This window comes from Lampetra planeri, chromosome 5, assembly GCF_965212315.1.
Source record: "Lampetra planeri chromosome 5, kcLamPlan1.2.h2, whole genome shotgun sequence".
Lineage (NCBI taxonomy): Eukaryota > Metazoa > Chordata > Hyperoartia > Petromyzontiformes > Petromyzontidae > Lampetra > Lampetra planeri.
Window position 1 is genome coordinate 16,830,147 of NC_136111.1, and position 25,312 is coordinate 16,855,458.

Consider the following 25,312-nt stretch of genomic DNA (forward strand, 5'->3'; position numbering starts at 1 on the left):
CCGCCGCGACGTGCTCCATCATCGCTACCCCCGCGGTCTTTCCACTGCTGGATGAACGCCTCCCCGTGCGGACACCCACCTGGCACGGTCCTCGGGGTGTGTCGTGTGTCGTGCAGTGCGTACTGTGTGCGCACGTGGCGGTGTGTGTGCGTGTGTGTCTGTGTAATGGGTGGCGTGTGCGGTGGTGTGTGTGCGTGTGTGCCTGTGTAATGGGTGGCGTGTGCGGTGGTGTGTGTGCGTGTGTGCCTGTGTAATGGGTGGTGTGTGTGCGGTGGTGTGTGCGGTGGTGTGTGCGGTGGTGTGTGCGGTGGTGTGTGCGGTGGTGTGGTGTGTGACATGTGGGGAGAGGCGGCACAGCGGTTCGATTACCGGTTTCGGCCTCCCAACTCCAGTGACGATTAAATTAACGGGTCCTGGGTCTACTCTAGGTTGACTCGGCCTCAAATGAGTACCTGGTGCGGTGTGTAAACATCGCCACTGGGGAGGCAAAGGCGGCCGGGCGTGCTCCCCCACCCCTCGCGTGCTGTGCCGGCCTTCATAGGTGCTCGCGAACAGCACTTGCCCCAACAGTCTGTTAAAGACTATTCGGGTGATCGTTGTCCTTGTCTGTATGTAACCCTGCGGTGTGTGTGGTGGCTCAGGTGTGGGACATTGAGTCGAAGGAGCAGGTGCGCACGCTGACGGGGCACGTGGGCACTGTGTACGCCCTCGCCGTCATCTCCACGCCCGACCAGACCAAAGTGTTCAGCGCCTCCTACGATCGCTCACTCCGGGTGACCACCGCTCACACCCCACACCACTCGCACCGCTCACACCCCACACCGCACGCACCGCACCCACCGCACGCACCGCACGCACCGATCAACTCGCCACGCGCTGCATACCGCACGCTGCACCGCACACACCGCGCGCTGCACACTGCACCCCACTCACTGTGTGCTGAAAAGGGTGCAACGCACACTGCACTATGCGTGTAAGACACCACATGTTGCACACCACACACTTCAGGCTGGACACCCCACGCCACGCGCTGCACACTGCACGCTACACACCGCACGCTGCACAACCGCACGCTGCACGCTACACACCGCACGCTGCACAACCGCACGCTGCACGCTACACACCGCTACGCTGCACAACCGCACGCTGCACGCTAGACACCGCACGGCGCTGCACACGGCACAGCCCGCTCTACTTACCACACACGCACGAGATTGTGAATTTGTGAGTTACTTTCGTGTGTGTGTGCGCGCGTGCATGGCGTGTTCGCGTGACGTCCGCGCGATGACACGTGGCAGGTGTGGAGCATGGACAACATGATCTGCACGCAGACGCTGCTGCGCCACCAGGGCAGCGTGACGGCGCTCGCCGTCTCGCGCGGGCGCCTCTTCTCGGGCGCCGTCGACAGCACCGTCAAGGTTCGACTCCCGCTCGGAGCCGCGCGCCGCTCTCTCATCACGCTGGGGGATAGTTAGTGAGGCTTCGCGAACCGCACCTCCCCGCTCGGCTTGAGCGCGGGGAGGTGCGGTTACATTTTAGCAGGGAACCTGCGTCGGGATCCTCCTATGGCGAAGAGGGCCCTCATGGTGAGGGTTTGTCGTGTGCTGGGGTGAGGATTAGTTTTATCTTTTAGTTTATTTTTCCAGGTAAGGCCCACTGAGCTGTATAGCTCTTTTTCAGAAGTGACCTGGCTATCACAAATGATAGCTCAACGAAGTGGCTCATCATCTACTCTAAAACGCATGTTGATTCTAAATGTGGAGGTGAAAAAACGGAGAAAAATGTACGCGACCACAGGGAGAACATGGAAACTCCAGATATACAGCAGCAGGTGTCAGGGTCGGGTTCGAACCCACGACCTCCTGTGTACCAGGCGAGGGAGTTAACATCTTGAGAGTTAGGCTGAGGTTGAGGGATTACGTCGAGGGCTAGAGTCAGCAATGGGGCGTGTTCGGGTGAGGATCTGGATCAAGGCTACCTTCCACTCTCCGCCTAACAGAATCAGCAACTTTATTTATCCTGATAAATCCGATGAGCTACGAAGCTATTTTTCACGCTACCCCTCTCTCTCTCTCTCCGTGCTTTCATGATGCAGGTTTGGACATCGTAACGGCTCCATCGCGCAGAGCACCGGATCCACGGCGGGCACCACCACGCCTCCGCTCGCCGGCCCCCCCACCTCCCTGCAACTCGCATTAAACCCTTGGGGGGTGGGGGGGGCCAGGGCCTCCCCCCGTCGCCCCCCCCCCCCTTCTCACGTGAAACCCACGGTCGCGTCTGGGCGACGCGGGAACGACGTTGACGCCGCTCGCCCCGGGGCGTGCCGGCGCCGCCCCGCCAGCGGACGAACCTCTTGAGCCGGTGCGGCGGCGGCGGCGGCCGCAGCTGCGGCGGCGTTTTCCGCGCAAATTGACTCGCCACTGGGGGAGCCGAACGTGGGCGCCATCCTCCAGCGACTTTCCCTCACCGGTGCAGCTGGCAGCGCCTGTCCCCCTGCACGGCGACGGGACCACCGCTCTGCGGGGTTCGACACATCCGGCACCGGTGACTTTCACCGACCGACAGTGCGCTCCGAGCTCGGAGACGCGCGCACGGCCAGCGCTCAGGCCGGCGGCGTGGGCGATCGCCGCCGAGTGGATTGTGGTGGAGTGGCAGAGGGGCAGGGGAATGGAACCTGCTTCCCCCCCCGGCTCCTGCCGAGGAAGAGACCACGGTGGGAAGGACTACAGCTGCGGAGGCAGCGGGCGGACGCGCACGGTGTGAATAGCGGCGCGGTATCTCGCGCCGGCGCCGTGATAACACAGCGGTCGTCGTGACGCTGGGAGGAGCGCCGGTGCGACGTCGGCAGCGGCTGCTGTTGGCAAGGGGTCGCTCGCCGCCGTGACCTCGGCCTGGGGGGGGGGGGGCAGGGGGGTGTGCGCAGTCTCTCGCCGTTGCACAGCACCACTGCGGTGGTGGTGCTGGTGGTGGGAGAAACGGTTTGTGTACACAAACCGTTAGCGGTTGTATAACAACAACGACAGCAGCCGCCATTCGCCACTGAGTGGCGGCGACGTCACCACGGTGCCCGTGCCAGGCCAGGTGCACTATGAGGTCGTCGCATGAAGTGTCGAAGGCTCGCTGCTGCCAGGCGGTCACGGGACAGACCCAGCAGGTGCCATGAGTTGACTGACTGAGACGACTGACAGATGCATCACCTGTGCACCAGGTAGAGGGCACAGTTAGTGGTTGTATATATATATACATACACACCCATACTCTCTAGAGACTTGCTGGCTGACGTTTGTCAACAGTACAACTGTAGAGTACATATATGTGCGTGTGAAATTGAAACCTGTACGATAGTTTTTAAATACTCTTAGCTCCTGTGCTGTGCTGCGATTGACCAATCATTAGTCGCCGGGAATATGCGAAGAAGGAAGCGATGCAAATTGTACAGAGTTGACTTCGCTGACTTTTGTAACTTGAAGGTGACTTGCCACATACCCGTGACTTAATCGGTCGCATTTTAAAATGTAAGTCACGCTGCTGTTAACACAGCCTAGATGCTGAGATGCGTCGCAATCAGTTTTTAACAGACACCTCGTTTACGAGCGGCTCAGAATGGATCGCCTCCTGTTGCGTGTCTGTAGATTGTGCTTCTTTCGCACCATACGTAGCTAACCGTGCTAATCGGAAGTTACGGGGAAAGACAACAAACTAAACACGAAAAGCAGTTTAAAAAAATTGAGTTTTCAATCTAGATTTCAAAGTGCATAGTTCCAGACGGCCACAGAAAGCGTGTGATGCAGTCACCATCTGTGTTCAATGGCTAGAGGCAAAAGCCGCTGCGAGGTTGATCGGAGTTTGCGTGATGGTTTATGCTCCTTGACGAGGTCAGCAAGGTGTTGTGATTAATTTGCGGCGAGCACTTTGTGTGTAATGAGTGCGACCTTAGAATGTATTCATTCAGCAATGAGTTGTGGGGGTGGGGGGGAGAGTGGTGGGAGGTGACAAGGGATTGGGGTTCCAGTTCGGAGGAGGTTGGGGAAAATGCGGGAGAGAAGATGGACGTGATGGGGGGGGGGGGTAGAGAATCGAGTGTCTGAGGTAGGAGGAGGTGGAGGCTCAGTGAAGATGTGGACGGGGTGGAGGAGGGCACGGCGGAGTCTCGGCCAGTTCCTCAACCGCCACGTGCCGGCACTTTACAGGCGGATGGGGGCCACTGACACCGCCGTAGGCACCGTGGCTCCCTCGGGGAGCGCGACAGATTAGCGAGATTTTACCGTCAGGAGCCATCGAGACTCTGTCCGGCCTTGAGGACGCACGTACGGGGCCAGATTCAGCGGCTTTCGAGCTTGCAGGCCGTGCAGCTGCACGGAGGCCTGTGGGCCGGACCGGAGGAGGCCTCGAGTTATGAAGATGGGAAGGAGAGATTAGACACGGGGAAGGGAGTTGGTGAGCCCCGGGGGGTAGAGTGGTGGGTGGGTGGGTGGAGTGGTTGGGGGTCCATCCGCACCTATTAGCACGGTTCGCTACGTATGGTGTGAAAAAAGTCTGACATGCGTACATGCATTTCATTCCTAGCACCAGGGCCCACGCCAACCACGCAATGCCACTGTTCGTATTTGTGTGTCGTCCGACACGGTTTCAGCCAAAGCTCCGTGGGACAAGTAGCAACCACTACGGCAACTTTTCCGCCAAATCGTGGCGAGAAACCGCCGATTTCCCCCACTGCGAGAATTGTGTGCGGCGAGATTTTGGAAGCGTCTCCGACGAGCACAGCCCCGCGACCCGCGCGGCAGCCTCAATAAAGTCGCTGTGCTGCGCACACCGCGTGGCCTCCGTCTCGTGCGTGCGCTGCGCGTCGGCCTCCTCATCATCGACCTCCGCGGTCCTTCAGACGGGTGCCAATTCACGGAAAGTCAACGGTCGCTCGCTTGTACGCACGTTGAGCATTTTTTTCGCACCGTACGTGGCAGCCGACCGTGCCAATCGGAGGTGCGGTCGAAGGACGGCACAAAAAATGCAGTTCTGAAGAAATTAGTTTTCAGCGTTGCACTTTGGAGAAAGCCATTCCTGCCGTAGGAATGTGGAGTTGCCAAGCGCCGGCTTGGGCCACCAATGGAGGCGAATGTCCTCGGAGAAAGCCGGGAGACTCGAGGGGGCGACGCGAGACAAATCACTGCCAAGTGTCTGCAGCTGGCTGATCGGGCTGGCACAGAGGAGGAAGGGTGAGTGTACGTTGAACTTCCTTCGCACCGTACGTGGCAGCCAACCATGCTAATCGAAGGTGCGGCGGGGGGGGGGGGAAGGACAAACTAAAAAGTAAACTTCAATCAAGATGATTAAAAGGTGCATATAGCTCCAGTGACTTCATAATGTCGGAAATCTTGAGTCTATGGGCAGTGTTGAGTCTATGGGTAATGTTTGTCTGAGGGACCCATTCCTGTAGATACCCACAGAGACCCATACTCATAGAAACCCACATAGGCGTGAATGTTGAATCTCCGCACGCAGCCAGAGGGCCATCGATTGTGCTGCACTGCCCCCTGTCGACAACAAACGGGAACTAATCTCCACTGTCAATCGAGTAAAAAAAACACTCGAGGTTTGAGTTGCCACCTGTCCAGCCTTTGACACGGACATCCTGGGAAACACGTTCCTTCGGAGTGGGCAGGTAGGAACTTGGTTGGACAGCGCATTCGTGCACGACGGACAGACAAGTAATCCCTGGTGGGCAGTGTGGAAGCTGTTGTTCCTACCTGTATAAGTGGAGTGTATCGTGTCGTGTATAGTGTAGTGAGTAGGTTAAACGTTGAGTTTTATAAGGGCACCTCGGGGTGACCAGCCCCTCCCCTCCCACCCCCCACCCAGCCCCACCCTCCCCACCCAGCCCCTCCCCACCCTCCCCATTCAGCCCCACCCAGCCCCTCTCCACCCAGCCACTCCCTCCCCACCCCCCACCCAGCCCCTCCCTCCCCACCCAGCCCCTCCCCACCCTCTCCACCCAGCCCCACCCTCCCACCCAGCCCCACCCTCTCCACCCAGCCCCTCCCCTCTCCACCGAGCCCCACCCTCCCCACCCAGCCCCTCCCCACTCTCCACCCAGCCCCTCCCACCCCCACCCTCCCCATATGCACGACAGACAGACAAATACTCCCTGGTGGGCAGTGTGGAACCTGTTGTTCCTACCTGTATTAGCAGCACCTGTGTTCGCGTGGCGAGAATCCATTTCTGTCGAGAAGTGTATTGCAGCACGACTTGTACTGCTGGATGCTTTCATATGGCTAGGCCAGGGGTCGGCAACCGAAATAACAAGAAGAGCCATTTCTTTCGAATTTGGTGCAAAAAAACCACCCCTCAATATTTAAATAGCCGCAATGCCGCGTGCATAACGTCCACGTGATGATAAGCCCTTTTAAATTGGGCCATTATTTGTGGCCAGGTGGCTGCTGAGAAAACCACAGCGATAGAGCACAGTGGGCCTCACCTGGTAAAATAAAAAAAAATAGTTGATAGGTTTTTTAAAAATTTAATTTAAAACTTCCCAACACGCGTTTGTCCTCGTTAAATATTTAATTAGCAGTACGGAAGACGACGAGCAGCTGTCAGGTTTAAAAAAGGCGATTGCGTCTCCCTGCTTCGATTAATCCTCCCACTCACCCACCCACTCACTCGCTCACCCACCCGCCCACTCACCCACCCGCCCACTCACCCACCCACTTTACCACCCACCAACCCACTCACTCACCCACCAACCCACTCACTCACCCACCAACCCACTCACTCACCCACCCATCCACTCACCCACCCACTCATCCACACACCCACACACTCACCCACACACCCACTCACCCACCCACCCACCCACTCATCCACCCACTCACCCACCCACACACCCACTCACACACCCACACAACAAACCGGGGAAGTTTTGAGCCAACGTTGGTGTGTAAGGGTCTCACAACCAACCTGCCAAGGTCGGGGCCCAACGTTGTGGCACGTTTACTGGAGTTTGATCAGGTTTAGTTCAGGGGGAGGCCACAATCAGCACAACTTTAATTTAACAAAAGTTGTGTCGATCTTAATTTTAGAACTTTCGTGACTGCAGGAATTATTATTTGTTTCTTTCGGTTAAGTCACGTCTAAAGATAAAATAATAAATTAAATTAAATAATAGAATACGACGTTTCGATTGCAACACAAGCAATCATCATCAGGTATAATGAAATAGCGACATAAAATCTAACCAGAAAACTATAGACAGACATATTAGCAGACAGATATCACCAAGATAGATAGCGAGAGCAACACAGGTAACAGAGAGGGGTGATCGTCTCTTTGCGAGAGATCGATCATGTAACAATTGTTTGGGAAATGACGTCATTTGATTGTAATGTGACGGCCCGTAACGCGTTAAACAGCCACGTGAAATAAACACACGTTCGGCAGCACACGACGAACGGTCACTTACTCCAAAACGTGAAGTATGTTGAGTGCTGTTGTTATTGTTGTTATTTGTGCTTCTGCGCCACTGCCAACGTAGCTTCAGCATCATCGAATCGTCTGACTTCAAATCTCGTGACGTCATCGGACGATTTGGTGACTCGTGACATCACCAAGAAAGTCGTGTCAATGCGCGCGGTGACGTCATCGCTGCACAGCTGTATCTCTCGGGGCTATGATGTCACCTTAATAGTGCCATGTCATTGCGACGAAACGTGAGGCGATTGTTTAGCAACAACAAAACACATTTGCTGTATAACTGCCATTGCCCCGTGACACGAAACGTCTAAAAATCCAGTTGCGCATAATTTTTAAAAGCGTGAAAAAGTTCACGGAGAATTTGTTTTCTTTCAAAAATTCCACTTTAACCAACAACAACAACAAAAACAACAAATCACGTTGGTCAACAACACTGCGGTCTTAAAAGATGCATACAACAGGCGACGTTTCGCAGCCCACTGTAACCACTTGTTTACACAGCCGCGCCGTGACGTCACCGCGAGAGTGCCATGTCACGCGTGGGGGGCATGACGTCACCGCTCGGGGGGGAGGATCTGACGTCACTTCCGACAGTCGCGCGGCCGCTTCTGGGTTCCCTCAGCAGCCGGCACGGAGCGGTGACATCGTGACGGGCGGGGAGACAGACAGAGAGAGAGAGACAAAGGCGGACGTGCAAGACAACGCTGTGGACGACACGGGGAGGAGGTGGTGGTGGTGGTGGGGGGGGATAGAGCAGAAAGCCGACGCAGCCATGCGAGAGTCCTGAGGAGACGTCACGTGCGCTACCCACAATCCCCCGCTGCGTGATGGCGGCTACGCACGGTGAGTGAGGGGGTCGTGGGACCAGCAGCTGGGCCCGGGGTCCCCGGGGTCCCCTCGGGGTCCCCCCGGGGTCCCCGGTTCGCAGAGCCAACATATCCTCCAACCCCCCCCCTGGCTCCCCCCCCTCCCACCTGTATCTGGTTCCTTGGTTCTATGTCTTAGGGATCTGGGATCATCGTCTGGGATAATCGTCTGGGACCACCATCTGGTTGGGATCATCATCTGGTTGGGATCATCATCTGGTTGGGATCATCATATGGTTGGGATCATCATCTGGGATCATCATCTGGCACCATCATCTGGTTGGGATCATCATCTGGGATCATCTGGTTGCGATCATCATCTGGTTGGGATCATCATCTGGGATCATCGTCTGGGACCATCGTCTGGGATCATCATCTGGGACCATCGTCTGGTCACGGGTCTCGGTTCTGGTTCCCGGGGTTGAACCCAGAGGGTGCCCCCCGCTGGAAACGCTGTTTCGGCCTCCCAGGTTACGGGGGTCGCGGCCCCCCCCCCCCACGCCGCCCGTGGGGCTGCTGCTGCTTCTACTACTGCGCCTTTGGTGACCACCGCTGACTTAACAACTGGAACGGGGAACCTCGGGGGTGTGGGGGGGGGACCCCCCCCACCCCCCCCCTTCTCGGGGTTCTGGGGGGGACCCCCTTCTCGGGGTTCTGGGGGGACCCCCTTCTCCTCGGGGTTCGTGGAGTCGTTTTGAGTCTTTATTGATTCGTAACCCCCTGGGTTTTTTGGGTGGTGGCCGCAGTTGTTTCTGCGCCTTGGTTCTAGCTCCGGTTCCGACGTCCGATCCCCTGGTACCCGTTGCTTTGCTCCTTTGCCCCCCCCCCTGGTATCTCCTTGGCTTGCCTGGTTCTCCCCGTGTCGCCGGAACCCCGCGCCGGTGCGGAGTGGGACTTGGTTCGTCGTGGGACTGGGCTAGTCGTGGCCTTCGTCGGCAGGGGGTGGGGTGGTGGTTGCGATGTCATCTTGGTCCCGTTTTGAAACGTTGTTGACTCCCCTCGCCGCGATGTGGCGATATTACTGCGACGTAAAGTCCACGATGATCGTGTCGTCCCTCGCTCCGAAACATCTAAACGTCGTGGGTTATCGTTGCGCGTTTGTATCTGAAATACGCGAGGTGCTGGCGTGTTTGCGGAATTAACGAACGTGATTAGAAACTTTTTGTTAGTTTGTTTTGTTTAAAGAAACCCAAGTGCTATAAGCACTTCTCTGCAAACTTGTTTCATCGAGGGATGGACTGTCTGGCGGTTTACAAATCGTTATCGTAGCGGTTTGGAATGATTTAAATGCCGCGTTCGTGTATTCTCCGTGTTTAAGAAGACCCTTACGGGCCCGTGTGTTGGAGGACGCGCCTGGTTGGGCCTGTGCCGAGTGAGTGAATTGCAGTTTAAAGTTGCGTTGCGTTTGAAGCAATCTTCATGCGCAACAGAAAAGCTATCGCGGTACAACAACAAAAACAAAAGCGACATTCCAGCCGAATTGCGAAACAGTTGGCGATGGGATCGCGCGGAAATCGTCACGCAGCGAAGTTAGATATCGGCTTGTATGAAAATGGCTAGTCATGGGGGGGGAGGTGGCACTCGAGGGGGAGTGGGACCTGGGGGGCCCTATAAGACGGGGAAGTGAGGGACGAGGGGGTGGGCCTGAGATCACAGAGGGGGTCATGGAGGGGGTCACAATCCAGGAATCCCGGTGACCAAGGGGAGAGAAGGACCCAGGCACTGCTGCTCATGTGTCAGGCTGCTTCCACACTGCTTCCCCCATTGATGGCCTATTTTCCCCTTTCTCTACTCATCTCCACTCTACCCTCTGTGCACGCTTTCCCCACTTTCCCCTCTCAGCACACTTCCCCCTTAATCCCCACTCCGCCCACACTCCAATCTCCCTTCTCGCCACTCTTTCGTCTGACCCTTCTGTCTTCTCGTCCCTTCTCGCTCTGCGATCTCTCTCACCTCGTTCCTCTCTCTGTCGTCGTCCCCCCGCCACCCCCTCTCTCCTCCCCGCGTTTCTTGCGGCCTCAAGACACAGAGGCCGACGCGCTGAGCGGCGACACAAACTCGTCGGAGGGGGAGGGCGGCCCCCGCGGCGAGGTCAGCGTGGCCGGCGAGGTCGTCGGCGAGGTCGTTGGCGAGGTCGTCGGCAAGGAGGTCACGGAGTCCGCGCCAGGAGAGAGCTCGCGGAACGCCGACGCGGAGACGCCCGCTGCCGTCAATGGGGTCACGGCGGCGGGAGGGGAGTGCGCGCCCGACCTGGTTGACATCAAAATCATTTACAACAAGGCCAAGTTCGATGTGTCCGTGTCTCTGGACAGCACGGGCGCCAGCCTCAAGAACACGATCCACACTCTCACAGGTGTGAGACGCAGTGGAATACTGCTGGGGTCGTGCTCGAGCCAGGTTGACTTGGTGTGGATTTGGGTACGGGATGGTCGGCTACGGGGCGGTTGGTGTGGATAGTGGTAGAGGTAAGACGAGTGCTCGGGCCAGGATAGTTTGTGTGCTTAGGCGTAGGAGCTGGGTGGTTCGTGTGACTACTGCATTGGGTAGTGGTTTGTTGGTTAAGGCTTAGGGAGAGTATGGGTAGGGTAGGGGGTAGTGTTTGGTGGTTTAACCCAGCACTGTGGATGCGAGAGTTGGCGATATAATAAAACCGCTTATCATTATTATAGAGGTCGCGTTCAGGTTGAGGTATCATTTCTCTTCAAAATCACCCAAAGGTTCGCGGGCAGCGTCTTACTCTCCGATACTTGCTGGTGCGTCTTACGACCCAGAGGGTGGCACTCGTTCGGTTACACTCGTTCCCGTGCGTGCGTGCGCGTGCATTTGTCTCCAGGCGTCCCGCCGGCGATGCAGAAGGTGATGTTCAAGGGGCTGGTGCGGGAGGAGCGCACGCTGCGTGACATGAAGGTGACGAGTGGAGCCAAGTTCATGGTGGTCGGCTCGACGCTGACCGACGTCCTCGCCGTCAACGCGCCCAAGGAGGTGGTGGCGCAGGAGACGAGGGCCGACGAGCCCAAGAAGGAGCCGCTCTGCCGGCAGAAGGTGCCCCACCCTCCCCCTACCTCCCCCCCCCACCCCACTTCCACTACCACCACCTTCAAGCCTGCAGCGTGTACAAAATTCCCTGGCACGTGTGTCGTGACGGGTGCTGCAAGGTCCGACCGTGTCTATGTCCAGTGCTCGCCAAGCTGCTTTGGCTCCTGATTGCCGAATGGATACTTAATAAATTTGCAAGGTGGCGCTGATTGCACGCAAAGTGCTTTCCACATATGAACCTCACTGATCTCGATAAGGAGCAAAAACCGTCACCACACGAACTCCGGTCATCCTCACAGCAGCGGCTTTTAGCTAGCCATCGAACAAAGATGGTCACCGCATCGCGCGCTTTCAGATGCGCTTCTGTGGCCGTTTGGAACGTTCTTGCTTCCGATATTAGGAAGCCACTGGAGTTATGCACCTTAAAGTCTAGATTGAAACCGAATTTCTTTAGAACTGCTTTTTGTATTTAATTTGTCCTTCGCCCCGCACCTGCGATTTGCAAGCGTGGCTATGTATGGTGCGAAAGAAGTTCAACATACATATATACCACGACTACAACCGTCACCCAAGCTACGATCGCGTTGGTGTAGCGTCTTCATTTCTATGAAGTTTAACCTCTGACTGCTCGGTCAGCACTGAGCCGCAGAGGTTGCATAGCTGTGATCTGCGGAGGTACTAGAACCATGAGCCCGTGAGCAGCGAAAGTTCCAGCACCGTGACCAGCGAAAGTTCCAGAACCGTGACCAGTAGAGGTACTGGAACCATTACTTGCAAATTTTTTGAGCCGTAAAAGTTTAGGAACCTTGAGCAACGAAAGCTCCGCAGCCATTAACAGCAAAACATTTAGAATTTGCGGATTTTAGAAAAAAAAATAATTTAGCCACTGGTCGCTGACGATTGTCAGCCGCTGAAAGGCTGAACTCCGAAACGTCTCTTGGGAATCCTTTGCTCGGCTGACCCTCACCTGACCCTCACCGCGTCACACTCCAATCCCCTCGTTGGGTGCTCTCCGGGTTGTGATCCTCGTCCCACCCCCACCGCTTCCTGTCTTCGCAGCAACACAGGAAAGTTCTGGACAAGGGCAAACCTGACGACATCATGCCGGCCATCAAGGGTACCATGGTGAGCACTCGCCTCAACCCTTACCTGTCATGCTCTCCCCTCTCTTACTGACCCCCCCCCTCCTTCTACTTTGGCCACTGCTCTGTCGCTCGCTACTTTCCCCTCTCTCTCCTCCTTCCACGCTTTCATTGCCCACTCCCCTCCTTCCCCGACTCTCATCTGAGAATCGGACGAAAGAATGTGAAGGACAACACATGCGCGGTTCACTTGGTCAGGGAGAACAAATCACCCGCAGCGAGTGTCCGGTAATCGTTGTTCACGAGCTCCCCCCCCCCTCCACCGACCGTATTATCGGTGCCCGGCCAATTCTGTTGGCGAGCGTTTTTGGACTTTGCCACGTCGGTGGGCCTGGGTGAATCCCCGAGTAATCCCGCTTGCTTCAAGGGATAACGCTGCAAACTCTGCACAGATGGGCGCACGAATCCACTGGCGGCCACCCCTTCCCTGTTACTCATTGTTTTGAGCCAGGACACTGCCCCCACCCCTGGTGGTGATGCCAAACACCACCACTAGATGGCACGCTTTACCCTTCCTCCCAATCACACAGCTCGCATTTGTTTCAGTGTCCCTGTGTTGTTTACTCCCGTATCTCCATGTCCCTGTGTCCCTATGGCTTCATTTCTCCATGTCCTGATGTCCCTCTGTCCCCGTGTCTCCACGATCCTGTGTCCCCATGTCCTCACGTCCCCGTGTATTGGTGTCCCCGTGTCTTGATGTACCTGCGTCTCCCTGTTTCCATGTTCCTGTATTTTTGTGTCTCCGTGTCCCCATATCCTGGTGTCCCCGTAACCTGGTGTGCCTGTGTCTTCGTGTCCCAGTGTCTTTGTGTCCCTATGTCCTGGTATCCCCATGTCCCAGTATTGTGTCTTCACGTCCCCATGTGCTGGTGTCCCCGTGTTTTCACGTCCCCGTGTCGTCGTGTCCCCGTGTCTTCACGTCCCCGTGTCCCCGTGTCGTCGTGTCCCCGTGTCGTCGTGTCCCCGTGTCTCCGTGTCCCCGTGTCCCCGTGTCTTCACGTACCCGTGTCCTCACGTCCCCGTGTCCCCGCGTGCAGGAGCGGCTGCCGTCCGTGCCGCTGTCCGGGATGTTTAACAAGTCCGGGGGGAAGGTGCGGCTCACGTTCAAGCTGGAGCAGGACCAGCTGTGGATCGGCACGAAAGGTACAACTTGAGAAAATAATAAAACTGTTTTTCTTTTTTTATTACACCAGGTATATCTTTTTCAGAAGCGACCTGGCCACAAATGATAGCTCAACGAAGTGGCTTGTCACATGGAAATGTACAGCAGGCAAGTACTCTAAAAGCATGTTGATTTAAATGTGGAGGGAAAAATCGGAGGACACGGAGAAAATACACACCACCGTGGTGAGACAGACACGCAAACTATACAGGCGTCAGGGTCGGGATCGAACCCATGGCCTCCTTCATACCAGGCGAAGTAGTTAACATCTCGTCACTGCGGTGCCCCAAAGGTGCTCGCCGGGTAGACTCTACGTGGTCTCGTGGGGGGGGGGGGGGCAGGTCAATGAGGGGAGGGTGAGGGGAAGGGGGCAGCTCATGCGGGTGGGAGGGGTGAGCAGGAAGCTTCGCGTAGAAAAAGAAGAAGAAAACTGGTCGTGGCACGGATATCCCCACAGACGTGACACCATGTGACACTGCCATCATCACACGCCGTGACACGCTGCGACACGCCGCGATGCGCCGTTTGACCCAGTGGCACGCTGCCACACCCCATGACACCCTGTGACGCCCCGTGACGCATCCTGACACACCTTGAGACAGCGTCACATCGGGTCTCTCCGCACCAACGCCGCGTGTCGGTACGTGCGTGCCCTCTAATTAGCGCGCACGCACGCACGCCGCTGACAGCGCTGCCTGCTGCTCTCCGCTAATTGGCCTCGGGCACCTCAACGCGCCTCGCGGCTGCCATGGCGACCGACTGGCCGCCCCGGTAACCTTTTGTTTTCGCTGACGGAGCGATCGCCTCCCTGGCCTCTCGACTCGCGGCGGCCGTGGGGAGTAGGATGCCGCGCCCCTACCGGTGCCGTGAGCCTTCTCCTTCTGCTCTGGCCGTGCTCAATCGGGAGAGGGTGGGGGGGGCGTGCGTCGTTAGAAGTGGCCGGCATTGCAATCATCGGCTCTTCACTCAGAGGGGACCTTGGTGCGTCACGAACCCGCCCCCGGTGGCCACCGATCCGTCGTCTTCAGCACCGAGCTCCCCGTTCTCCCGGCTGCGTGTTCCACTCGTTCCACGTGTGCCGCGTCTGCCAGTTTCTTCCACCCCTTCCCCTGCCGCTGTTTCCCTGCCGTCCCGCTCCTGTTCCCTGGCTCTGTTGCTCTCCCCCCCCACTGGGCCCTCCTGTTGTTCCCCATGTCTAACGGACTCCCCGCCTCACCCCCCCCCCTCCCCGTGTGGCCGCAGAGCGCACGGAGAAGCTGCCGATGGGATCGATCAAGAACGTGGTGAGCGAGCCGATCGAGGGGCATGAGGATTACCACATGATGGTGCGCAGCACGGCTACACCGCCCCCCCCCCCCCCCATGCCGTGGGGGGTCACACCACACCGGAGAGTGGGGTCACGCCACGCCACCTTGCACCACAACACCTTGCACCACACCACACCACAACACAGCGCCACACCACCTTGCACCACACCACAACACAGCGTCACACCACCTTGCACCACACCACCCCACAACACAGCGCCACACCACCTTGCACCACACCACCTTGCACCACACCACAACACAGCGTCACACCACCTTGCACCACACCACCCCACAACACAGCGCCACACCACCTTGCACCACACCACCTTGCACCACACCACCTTGCACCACACCACAACACAGCGTCACACCACCTTGCACCACACCACCCCACAACACAGCGCCACACCACCTTGCACCACACCACCTTGCACCACACCACAACACAGCGTCACACCACCTTGCACCACACCACCCCACAACACAGCGCCACACCACGCCACCTTGCACCACACTGCCAATCAGCTAGGAATCACACCGCGGGGTCTCACCACACCCTACACAGCACACCCTACAATGGGGTCGCACCACACCCTACACACCACACCCTACACACCACACCCTACAATGGGGTCGCACCACACCACCGTGCCCGCAGCGCGGGGTCGCGTCGCAGGGTCACCTTTGCTGCTGTTGACTTGCGTCGGAACGCGCGGGATGTCCCTGTGAACGTTGGCCACGACGTGCTTGCGGGCCCCGACGTGCGTGCGGGCCCGTGCCTCAGCGTGGGTGGCTCCAGCGTGGGTGGCTCCGCGTGGGTGGCTCCGCGTGGGTGGCCTCTCTGACCTGGCCGGGGCCGCCCGTGTCGATGGGCGTGTCGCCGTTTGTCCCGTCAGGCGCTCCAGCTGGGCCCCACGGAGGCCTCCTACTACTGGGTCTACTGGGTGCCCGTGCAGTACGTCGACGCCATCAAAGACACCGTGCTGGGCAAGTGGCAGTTCTTCTGACCCCGCTTGACTGCTGCTCCTCCTCCGCCATCTCCTCCTCAGCCACCTCGATCCTCTCCACCCAACGACGGACTGGACTACCCCCCCCCCCGACCCCCCTACCAGCCTCAAGACTCCAGCCCCTTCCGGCTGCCACCAAAAATGGACTTTTAACGCTGAACGCCAGATGGTGGGGGGAGGGCGTGCCTCTTATTCTATTTAATTTGTTGCGTTACTTTTTTATGATTTATTGTTTTGATGTTTGATATAGTATTTGCCGAGGTTATCGCCTATTAAGTTATCAAAATGATGAAACAATAATAAAAGGAAAGCATCACCATCTTTTTGAAAGCAATATCTCGGTTGCTGCGCACGCAGGCGGCCGCTGCCGGTTTTGATATACCGACGAACTCTGTGCACTAACGACAGCGACCACGACCACGGCGACGACCACGGCGATGATGATTACGATGACGACGGTGACGACGACGATAACGACGATGCCCCTCAAGTGTTTTTGTGCCGCCATTCGCGTTCCTACGAAGCCTCGCGTGGGGGGGGCGACGCGGGGACCTCTGCACCCGACTCGCTTGCCCGCCTGGCTCACCCGCCCAGCTCGCCCGCCCGGCCCGCCCGCCCGCCCGCCCGGCTCAGCCACGCCTGCGGTCGACCAAGATGCGACGTGGCACGAATCGTGGGGGATGCCGCAGCAAGACGCAGAACTGTGGGAGAGGCCCCAGTTTTGGGGGTGGGGGGGACGGCTGTCGAAGAAGCGATCGGGGTGGGGAAACCTCCTGCGGGACGGATGCGGCCGCAACCGTGTGGGGCACCCCCAGCCGCAGCGGCGGCGGCGACAGACGTCTGTTGCTCGAGCGGTTCCGCCTCGCTACCGCTGGGCGATGAAGTTCAGCGTTTGTGTTTTTTCTCCCGGTGGTGACGACGAATAATAACAAATGAGTAAATAAAAAACGGAACTGGACAAGGAGAATCCGCGGCTCTGTTTGATTCGTAATGCTCGCCGCAGCCGCTTCCTCCCGGACAGAGGTGACGGAGCGAAGACGGACACTTCTGTTTTGGTGGGTTTTTTATATTTTGTGTTGCAGGGTTAAATTTATCGTTGAGCCCGGGCCCTCAACGTTGCTGTGGTGCAAGTCTGGTCGGTTCGCGCGCACCGAAGAGACAGTCGTGGACATTCGTCGCATCGGCCTCGCCGGTCTCGCCAATGTCGTCACTGTCATCTCAGCGTTGTCACCAGTTATCAGCACCCTCAACTCACCGATTTCCCCAGTGTCGCCATTTCACCGGTATTACCAGTGTCACCACTCTCATCTCGCTGGTGTCACCAGTGTTGTCACTGGTCTCACCAATGTCGCCAATCTTACCAATTTCGTCTCACCAGTGTCACCACTCTCATCTCGCTGGTGTCACCAGTGTTGTCACTGGTCTCACCAATGTCGCCAATCTTACCAATTTCGTCTCACCAGTGTCACCACTTTCATCTCGCTGGTGTCACCAGTGTTGTCACTGGTCTCACCAATGTCGCCAATCTTACCAATTTCGTCTCACCAGTGTCACCACTTTCATCTCACTGGTGTCACCAGTGTTGCCACTGATGTCGCCACATCTCACAAGTCTCAGCAGTGTCACCGGTCTGGCCAGTCAGCGTTCTATCGCTTTCGGATGTGCTGCTGCTGCGGCCGTCGGTGAACGCTTTTCCCTCCGATATTAGGAAGCCCCACACACACTTTTAAATCGCCGAGATTTCAATTCGTTTCGTTACAACTGCTCCCCGTGTTTAGTGCGTTGCCCTTCCCCCGCACCACCGATGAGCACGGTTTGCTATGTACGGTGCGAAAGAAGTCCAACGGGACATCGGGCGGTGAAATCTGGGGGCGGAAGACACGATGGACGCAAGCTGCTGTTAACGCTGGTTTCAAGTTTGTTTTTCACCGACTTGTTATTATTCATGCCCCTACCCCCACGGCCTCCTCCACCCCCTGAGTCGGCCACCTTACACCCCCGACAGCAGTGGTCTTTCACCCTGGGGGGTGCAGGATGCCCGTTCTGGGGGTCCGAGACATGGCCAGATTTGTGTTGGTAAATCATCGAAAAAAAACAAACCCGGGGCACACAAGTACAACTACTTTGTTTAATTAAATCTATGTATCTTCTTGGTTCTTTCGCTAAAGTCACGTAGAATGGAAATAATAAAATAATAAAAATAAACCTATTAATTAATTCTCACGACGTTTCGGCCACAACGCAAGCAGCCGTCCTCAGGTGGAGAACAGGCAGTGAATGGCCGTGGCAGTGAAAGAAGTTGATGGCGGTGGGGATGATGGTAGTTGGTGATGGTAGTGATGGGGGTATGGTCGTGCTGATGGTTGTGGTGTGGCTGTTGGCGAAAAAGGTGGGGATGAAAATGGTGATGATGGTAGTTCGTGGTGAATCCCTGCAGTCACGAAATCTTTAAATAGAAATTTAAATCGATGTATGTATTAACATCACAGGGGTGTGCAAAGCTGCACTCAAGGTTAAGAACCACACTGCCTTACAGGGTCGTCACCGTACCTCCGTGACTGAACATCTGTGAAAGAGAGCTTAATAGCTCATCGCATTCCTCCAGCATTATTAAAGAGTCGTGATTTATAAGAAGAAACAACAAAACTGCCCTCCTATTTTCAACTTTAATTCAGCGTCACGACTTTTGGCAACCGAAATCCGACTTGGCCGTTGAGAGACATTCGCCATAGTCTGGCATGGGTGGTGTTGGTGATGGTGATGGCGGTGGTGGTGGCGGTGGTGGCGGTGGTGGTGGCGGTGGTGGTGGCGGTGGTGGTGGCGGTGGCGGTGGTGGTGGCGGTGGTGGCGGCGGTGGTGGCGGTGGTGGTGGCGGTGGCGGTGACGGTGGCGGTGGTGATGGCGGTGGTGGTGGCGGTGGTGGTGGCGGTGGTGGTGGCGGTGGTGGTGGCGGTGGTGGTGGCGGTGATGGTGGCGGTGGTGGTGGCGGTGGTGGTGGCGGTGGTGGTGGCGGTGATGGTGGCGGTGGTGGTGGCGGTGGTGGTGGCGGTGATGGTGGCGGTGGTGGTGGCGGTGATGGTGGTTCGTGGCGGTAATGGTGGCAGTGAATGGCCGTGGCAGTGAAAGAAGTTGATGGCGGTGGGGATGATGGTAGATGGTAGTTAGTGGTGATGCTGCTGATGATAATGGGGGAGCGGTAGTGTAGCAGTTTCGCGCTGAGCTACGAACCCGGCGACCCGAGTTCGATTCCCGCTCACGGCCAAACACCGGTGACGATTATTTAAACCGGTCCTGGGCCTCCCCTAGTTCGACTCAGCCTCAAATGAGTACCTGGTGCGGTGTGAAAACATCGCCACTGGGGTGACAAAGGCGGCCGGGCGCGGTGTTGGCCACCCACCCCTTCGTGTGCCGTGCCGGCCTTCATAGGTGCTCGCTAACAGCACTTGCCCCAACAGTCTGTTACAGTCGATACGAAGAGATAATTGTTTTGGTGGTGGTGGCGGCGGTGGCGGCAAAACAGTGACGGGGGATAAAAAGCGATTGGACGAGAATCTCGCGCTGATTACATTCTAATGATCACGAGTTGGTTGCAGTGTGGCGCAGCGGTTGAGTGGATTGTATCGGCTGACGAGAGGAGCCGAGCGAGAGCACTTCAGCAGGAGCCCTGGAAGATGAAATCGCGTGAGAAGAGGGGATTTCGTCATTGGGCAAAAGGTAAAGATCACCCGTACAGCCTGAACAGGCTGTTTGAGGCAAGTGCTGTTAGCGAGCAGCACCTATGAAGGCCCACAATGGTACACCACGCCCGGCCGCCTTTGTCTCAATCAGTGGCGATGTTTCTACACACGGCACGGTACTCTTGACTTGAAGCTTTCGTGACTGCAGGAATTCATATTCTTTGGGTCTTTCGGTAAAGTCACGTAGATAGGTTCAAAGAAATAACAAAAGACGACGACGTTTCGATCGCAACACAAGCGTTCGTCATCAGGAAGAGGGGGGTTGGCCTAAAGGTACACCGATAGGGTTTTCCCCTTTTATCTGCCAACAAAACAGGTGTCAAGATATTAAAACACCAAACTGAAACCTTTTACAAGGAATCATGTTACTGCATTAACCACAATTCTTGTGGTCAGAATGCAACAAAAAACATACTCTGATAATAAATGCATTGTCCTTGAATCTGATTGGTCCACACCAGAGACAGCTTTCTTTTGAGCCTCGTCTCAAACGGTGTTAGACCAGAGGACGCCAAAAGGCGGACAATGTTCGCCACTGATTGTTACCGTGAGCGGGAATCCAACTTGGGGCGCGCCACCGCTCCCCACATTCACGCAAAGACAAAGATCCCCCACATAGCCTTGGCATACTGTAGGGGCAAGTGCTGTTAGCGAGCAGCACCTATGAAGGCCGACAGGGGCACACCAGGGCGTGGGTCCCAGGCACCACGCCCGGCCGCCTTTGTCTCCCTGGTGTCGATGTTTAACCCCGCTAGAACCAGGTACTCATTTGAGGCTCAGCCGACTTAGGGGGAGGCCCAGAGCCAGTTCAGAAAATCGTCACTGCTGTTGGTGGCCCCCGAGAGGGAATCGAACTCGGGTCGCCGGGTTCGGAGCGATAGCCGCGCGGAGCCGTCCGGGGCCGTACTCCGGAAAATAATTCCCCCACCCTGCCTCGTCTCCTCCATGTGTCGGAGGGGGGAGGGATGTGGCTTGGGGGGTTTGGTGGGCTGCTTAAACTCTTGATGACAAATCTAAATCCCTGGCTACAACGATGACGACGATTGTTGAGGGTGAGTGCCAGAGGCGTAGCTAGGGGGGGGGGGGGGCAGGGGGGTACATATGTCCCCGGGCGCCAAGGTAAAGGGGCGCCAAAATGAGGCTTACAACGTTACATTATAACTTATTGCGGCGGGCGCGGCAGCCTGAAACTACTGCACAAATCTACACCTCAACCTAAAAGTTTATATATCCCGCCACACACAGCCTACATGTCTTGCAATTACATTTTGGTACGCACGCCTATTAAGAACTTACATGGAAGAACGTCACAAACAACAGACAGGCGCAGTCTATCAGCCTTAGTCACTGGCCTGTTTTTTGGTGGCGAAAACTACGACGGCCTATTTTGAGTTCTTATTAGTGACACCACGCTCCAGGCGGCTGCAGCAGCCGGAGCAGCCCACGCACGTCAACAGAGCGTGGCCTTCATTTAGCAGCATTTACTACAAGGCTCACTTATTCGTGTACGTCGCTCGTACCTTATATTTGAACTGACCTAACAGCCGAGCCATGCTCGCTGGCAGACACTAAGTGAGAGTGTTACTGTGTTAGCTAAGACCACCGTGCCACGACTACAAGCCACCAGACGAGCGTCAAACTCGGCGGGTAAGTCTATGCCGTTACATGGCCGCGTACGACCGACAGTATAAGCTTATAGGCAGTGGCGTCCAAAGCGACGACCTATTTTGGTTACTTGAACAACAAGAGGTATGATAATTGTTTTTTTACCCTTCTATCTGGCAACAAAACTGACACCTTTTTTACAAGGAGTCATGTTTGCATAAACCGCAATACCTGCAGTCATAATGCAAACAAAAGACATAACTCTGATAATGTATGCACTGTCCTTGAAGTTGATTGGTCCACACCCGAGACAGCTTTCCTTAGAGCCTAGTCTCACATGGGTTGGACCAGATGACGCCAAAAGGCGCACTAGAGGTATGTTTTATGATATTTTTTGATAAATAAATTAACATATATATTTTTTATATAGAATAAAATTTATTATATCGATATTTTTAAATATCTGCAGCATAATCTGCCTTTAAGCGTATAAATTATGTAATTTTAATCTGCATGTATAGCCTAATTATTATTATAATAATTATTTTTTGTAGTAGCACTATGCCAGTACCACTATGTTATTGTCTAGGCCTACACATGTTTTTTTCACTTCAGTGTACTCAGTGATATAATAATATATTTATATTTTTTGTCAGCCATGTCAGGAAGAAAACGAAATGGAGCTCAATGTCGTAAAATAAAATTAACCCGTAAAAACAAAGTTTTTCACTATAAATCCTTTATATGCGTGGCATCGGTTTTATTTTTTTATTCATTTCTGTTTTTCTTGAGTAAGAGTTTCATTTTTATAGTGTGTTGACACACATCCAGAATCATTTTCTGTGTTTAGGAAAAATATATGATTGTGTTAGCGACATTTTTTTTTTCCTAAAAAGGGAAAATTTAGGAAAAAAATTTCACGAAAATAAATTGTCACGCACAACAAGTCTGTGTGCAAAATGTCAGCTCGATTGGATCACGGGAAGTGGGTTAAAAACGACCGAAAGATTTGCACGGTCGTAAGCGCGCAAGCAAGTGAACTTAATATAAAGAATTTAAAAAAGAAGCTGAAATGGCATCAAAAAAGTGAAGTACATTACTGGCTAGCTTTTTAAAGAAAGCCAAGAAGAAAGAAGCTGAAGCTGCAAACTCCAACTCTTCAGAATCAGAAGATGGCGGCTATCAACCACCTATTTCAGAGCATGCAAACGAGAAGGTTGAAGACATTGAGGACTCGGAGAAAAACATGGTTCAGAGGAAGACTCCGAAAACACTGAAGACCAGGGCGTCGTCGTTGAACAGGTTCAACATGATGATGAACTAGTTGACAGTAACGGGGAAGATGAGGTAGAAGAATCTTCTGATAGAGAAGCTGAAAATATTCATTATGATGCTGTTCCTGCTGTACTAAGGTTTCACGATGTTGGCTACTTAGCATTTGATAAAACGACAAAGCTATCGAAAATATCACAGCCTCTTCGCAATTAAATGATTACTCTCGGATCCTTGCTTTTTCAGCACAGAGACAATCTATCATCAGTATCCAGAGAACGTTCAATTACATCAGCATGGTTTAAACGCCGACTAGCGAACGGAGAGGAAGTGAATCGTTCGTGGCTATTATATTCACCAATCAATAAAGCTGCTTACTGTTTTTGTTGTCTATTATTTACATCATCGAGTTCAAACTCACGAGCTTCGTTTGAGTTAACAAACGGTTTCAACAAGTGGAGAAAGCCAGACAAACTAAATTCTCATGAAAACAATCCTAGCCACCGCACAGCTTTTACTACATGGAAGGAAGCCGAATGAAGGATAATTGATGGTACTGGAATTGACGCAAGTGGTTCAAGCTCAGATTCATTTAGAAAAACAACGTTGGCGAGATATGTTGCAAAGAATACTCACCTGTATTAAGTTTCTGGTTTCACAAAATTTGGCACTACGTGCCCATGAGGAAAATTTGAATGCGGATGGGGATAAAAATGTTGGAAACTTTCTCGCGCTGATCAAACTCGTTGCTCAGTATGACCCATTGTTAGCAAAACACGTACAGCACGCAGGAGAAAATCCGGGATCAGTTTCTTATTTGTCACCGGAAATCCAGAATGAATTTATCCACATACTTGCGTCGACTGTAAAGAACCAATTGTTGAGTGATATCAGGAAAAACAAGTATTACGGTATCTTACTTGACTCAACTCCTTATCTAGGACATCGGGAACAGCTTTCTCAGGTCATAAGATTTGTGGATGTGGATTTTCAAACTAAAAAAGTAACTATCAAAGAATCATTTTTAGGTTATATCGAGAGACATGCAAAAGATGCATCAAGCCTAGAAAGAGTCATCGTCGAGAGACTGAAATCTGACAACATACCTCTAGCCGACTGTAGGGCACAATGTTATGACAATGCTGCTGTGATGACTGGGCATATATCCAGCCTTCAACAACGAATATGTGACAACAATCACAGAGCATTGTTTGTCAACTGTGACAACCACAGCTTAAACTTAGCAGGAGTACACTCAGCTAAACAGGATCCACTTGTCGTCACATTTTTTGGAACAGTTGAAAGTATATATTTGTTTTTCTCTCGATCAACAATTCGTTGGGAAGAGTTAAAAAAGCTGTGCCCATCACAGTAAAGCGGGAGTCTGAAACACGCTGGAGTGCACGATCAGAAGCTGTTAAAGCTATCTATGAAGGACTGGATGAACTAGTAGGGCTGCTAGACAAATTATCGGAGGACGCAACTATGATGCCTGAAACCAGAAGTGATGCAGAACAGTTACAGGCATGCGTATTAAATTTTTACTTCATAGTTTTAATACATTTCTGGAATGTCATTCTTGGAAAAATGTATCGTATTCAGAAGCGCTTACAGGATCCTACTATGAATTTCAAGGAAGCAGCAACTGATCTTGAATCTTTGGGGCATGAATTTGTCAAGCTTCGTGATGATTTCAGCCAATTTGCTGTAGAAAACGCCAAAACAAGATGCACAGCCTGGGGGATCGATGTGGACAGAAGAATTAGGCGACGTCGGAAGATGCCAGGAGAACTGGCAAGAGATGCAGGACTTTCAGCAGAAGAAGAAATTGTGCGCGTTATGAAGAGCGCATTTTATCGACTTCAACAGGAGATGTCAACACGGGTTTTACGACTAAAAGACCTGAACACAAAATTTGGATTTCTGAGTCACCTTCTATCCGACACAGATGTCGATGCAATTCATCGAAATTGCACAGATTTTTGAAATTTCTATGACACCGACATCAATGGCCACTAACTTTTCACAAAAATTTGAGATTGCAAAATGCTGCTCAGTAACCGGAATGAAGTTCTACCAGAAACTCCTTTGGATCTTCTTGGTTTTATTGTGTTTCATGGAGACGACATATTTCCGAATTTGCGAATTTCACTGCAAATTTGATTAACAATAGGAGTTTCAATTGCAAGCTGTGAGCGGACGTTCAGCAAATTGAAACTTATTTTGTCGTATTTGCGGCTTCAATGGGACAAGATCGTCTCAGCGATCTTGCTCTTCTTAGCGTTGAAAGAGAAACATTGGAAAAAACTGATTTTGATTACGTGATTGACCAGTTTGCGACAGTGAAATCAAGAAAAATGTATCTTTTGTAGACTATGTCAACCAGTCTACGACAGTGACTGAGTGAGCCATAATTTCTATAAATTGCTTCTTTAAATACAATGTTTTATAAAAAATTACAATTGTTATTCCTTATGCGATGTAATAGGAAAATGTGATTAAACGGGGGGGGGGGGGGCGCCAATTTTATAGTTCGTCCCCGGGCGCAAAAAATCCTAGCTACGCCTCTGGTGAGTGCGGTGAGCGCTGCAGCTGTGGCCGGCGAACGCGGCACCGGCAGAGGGCAGCGGCACACCACCACCACCACCACCACAGCCAGCACCACCACCGTCGCCACCACCACCAGCACCGCCACCACCACCACCTCC

General features: G+C 54.1%; 2 protein-coding genes across 2 annotated transcripts in view; both read left to right on the forward strand.

The window, feature by feature from the left end:
• The window catches only part of LOC144719029 (E3 ubiquitin-protein ligase TRAF7-like), a 36,778-nt gene extending 31,968 nt beyond the window's left edge, over positions 1-4,810 (forward strand). Inside the window, exons 19-21 of the mRNA XM_078594761.1 lie at positions 642-773; positions 1,299-1,418; positions 2,096-4,810. Of these exons, the coding sequence (XP_078450887.1) occupies positions 642-773; positions 1,299-1,418; positions 2,096-2,110 (267 nt within the window). The 3' untranslated portion in view covers positions 2,111-4,810. The remainder of the gene's footprint in view (positions 1-641; positions 774-1,298; positions 1,419-2,095) is intronic.
• A 3,240-nt stretch (positions 4,811-8,050) lies between these two features.
• Positions 8,051-16,957, forward strand: UBFD1 (ubiquitin family domain containing 1). Its single transcript, XM_078594762.1, has 7 exons — positions 8,051-8,310; positions 10,357-10,686; positions 11,167-11,375; positions 12,429-12,494; positions 13,549-13,654; positions 14,916-14,998; positions 15,880-16,957. Exons 1-7 carry the CDS (start codon positions 8,295-8,297, stop codon positions 15,988-15,990), a joined length of 921 nt encoding a protein of 306 aa, XP_078450888.1. The 5' UTR covers positions 8,051-8,294; the 3' UTR covers positions 15,991-16,957.
• The last annotated feature ends 8,355 nt before the right edge of the window (positions 16,958-25,312 follow it).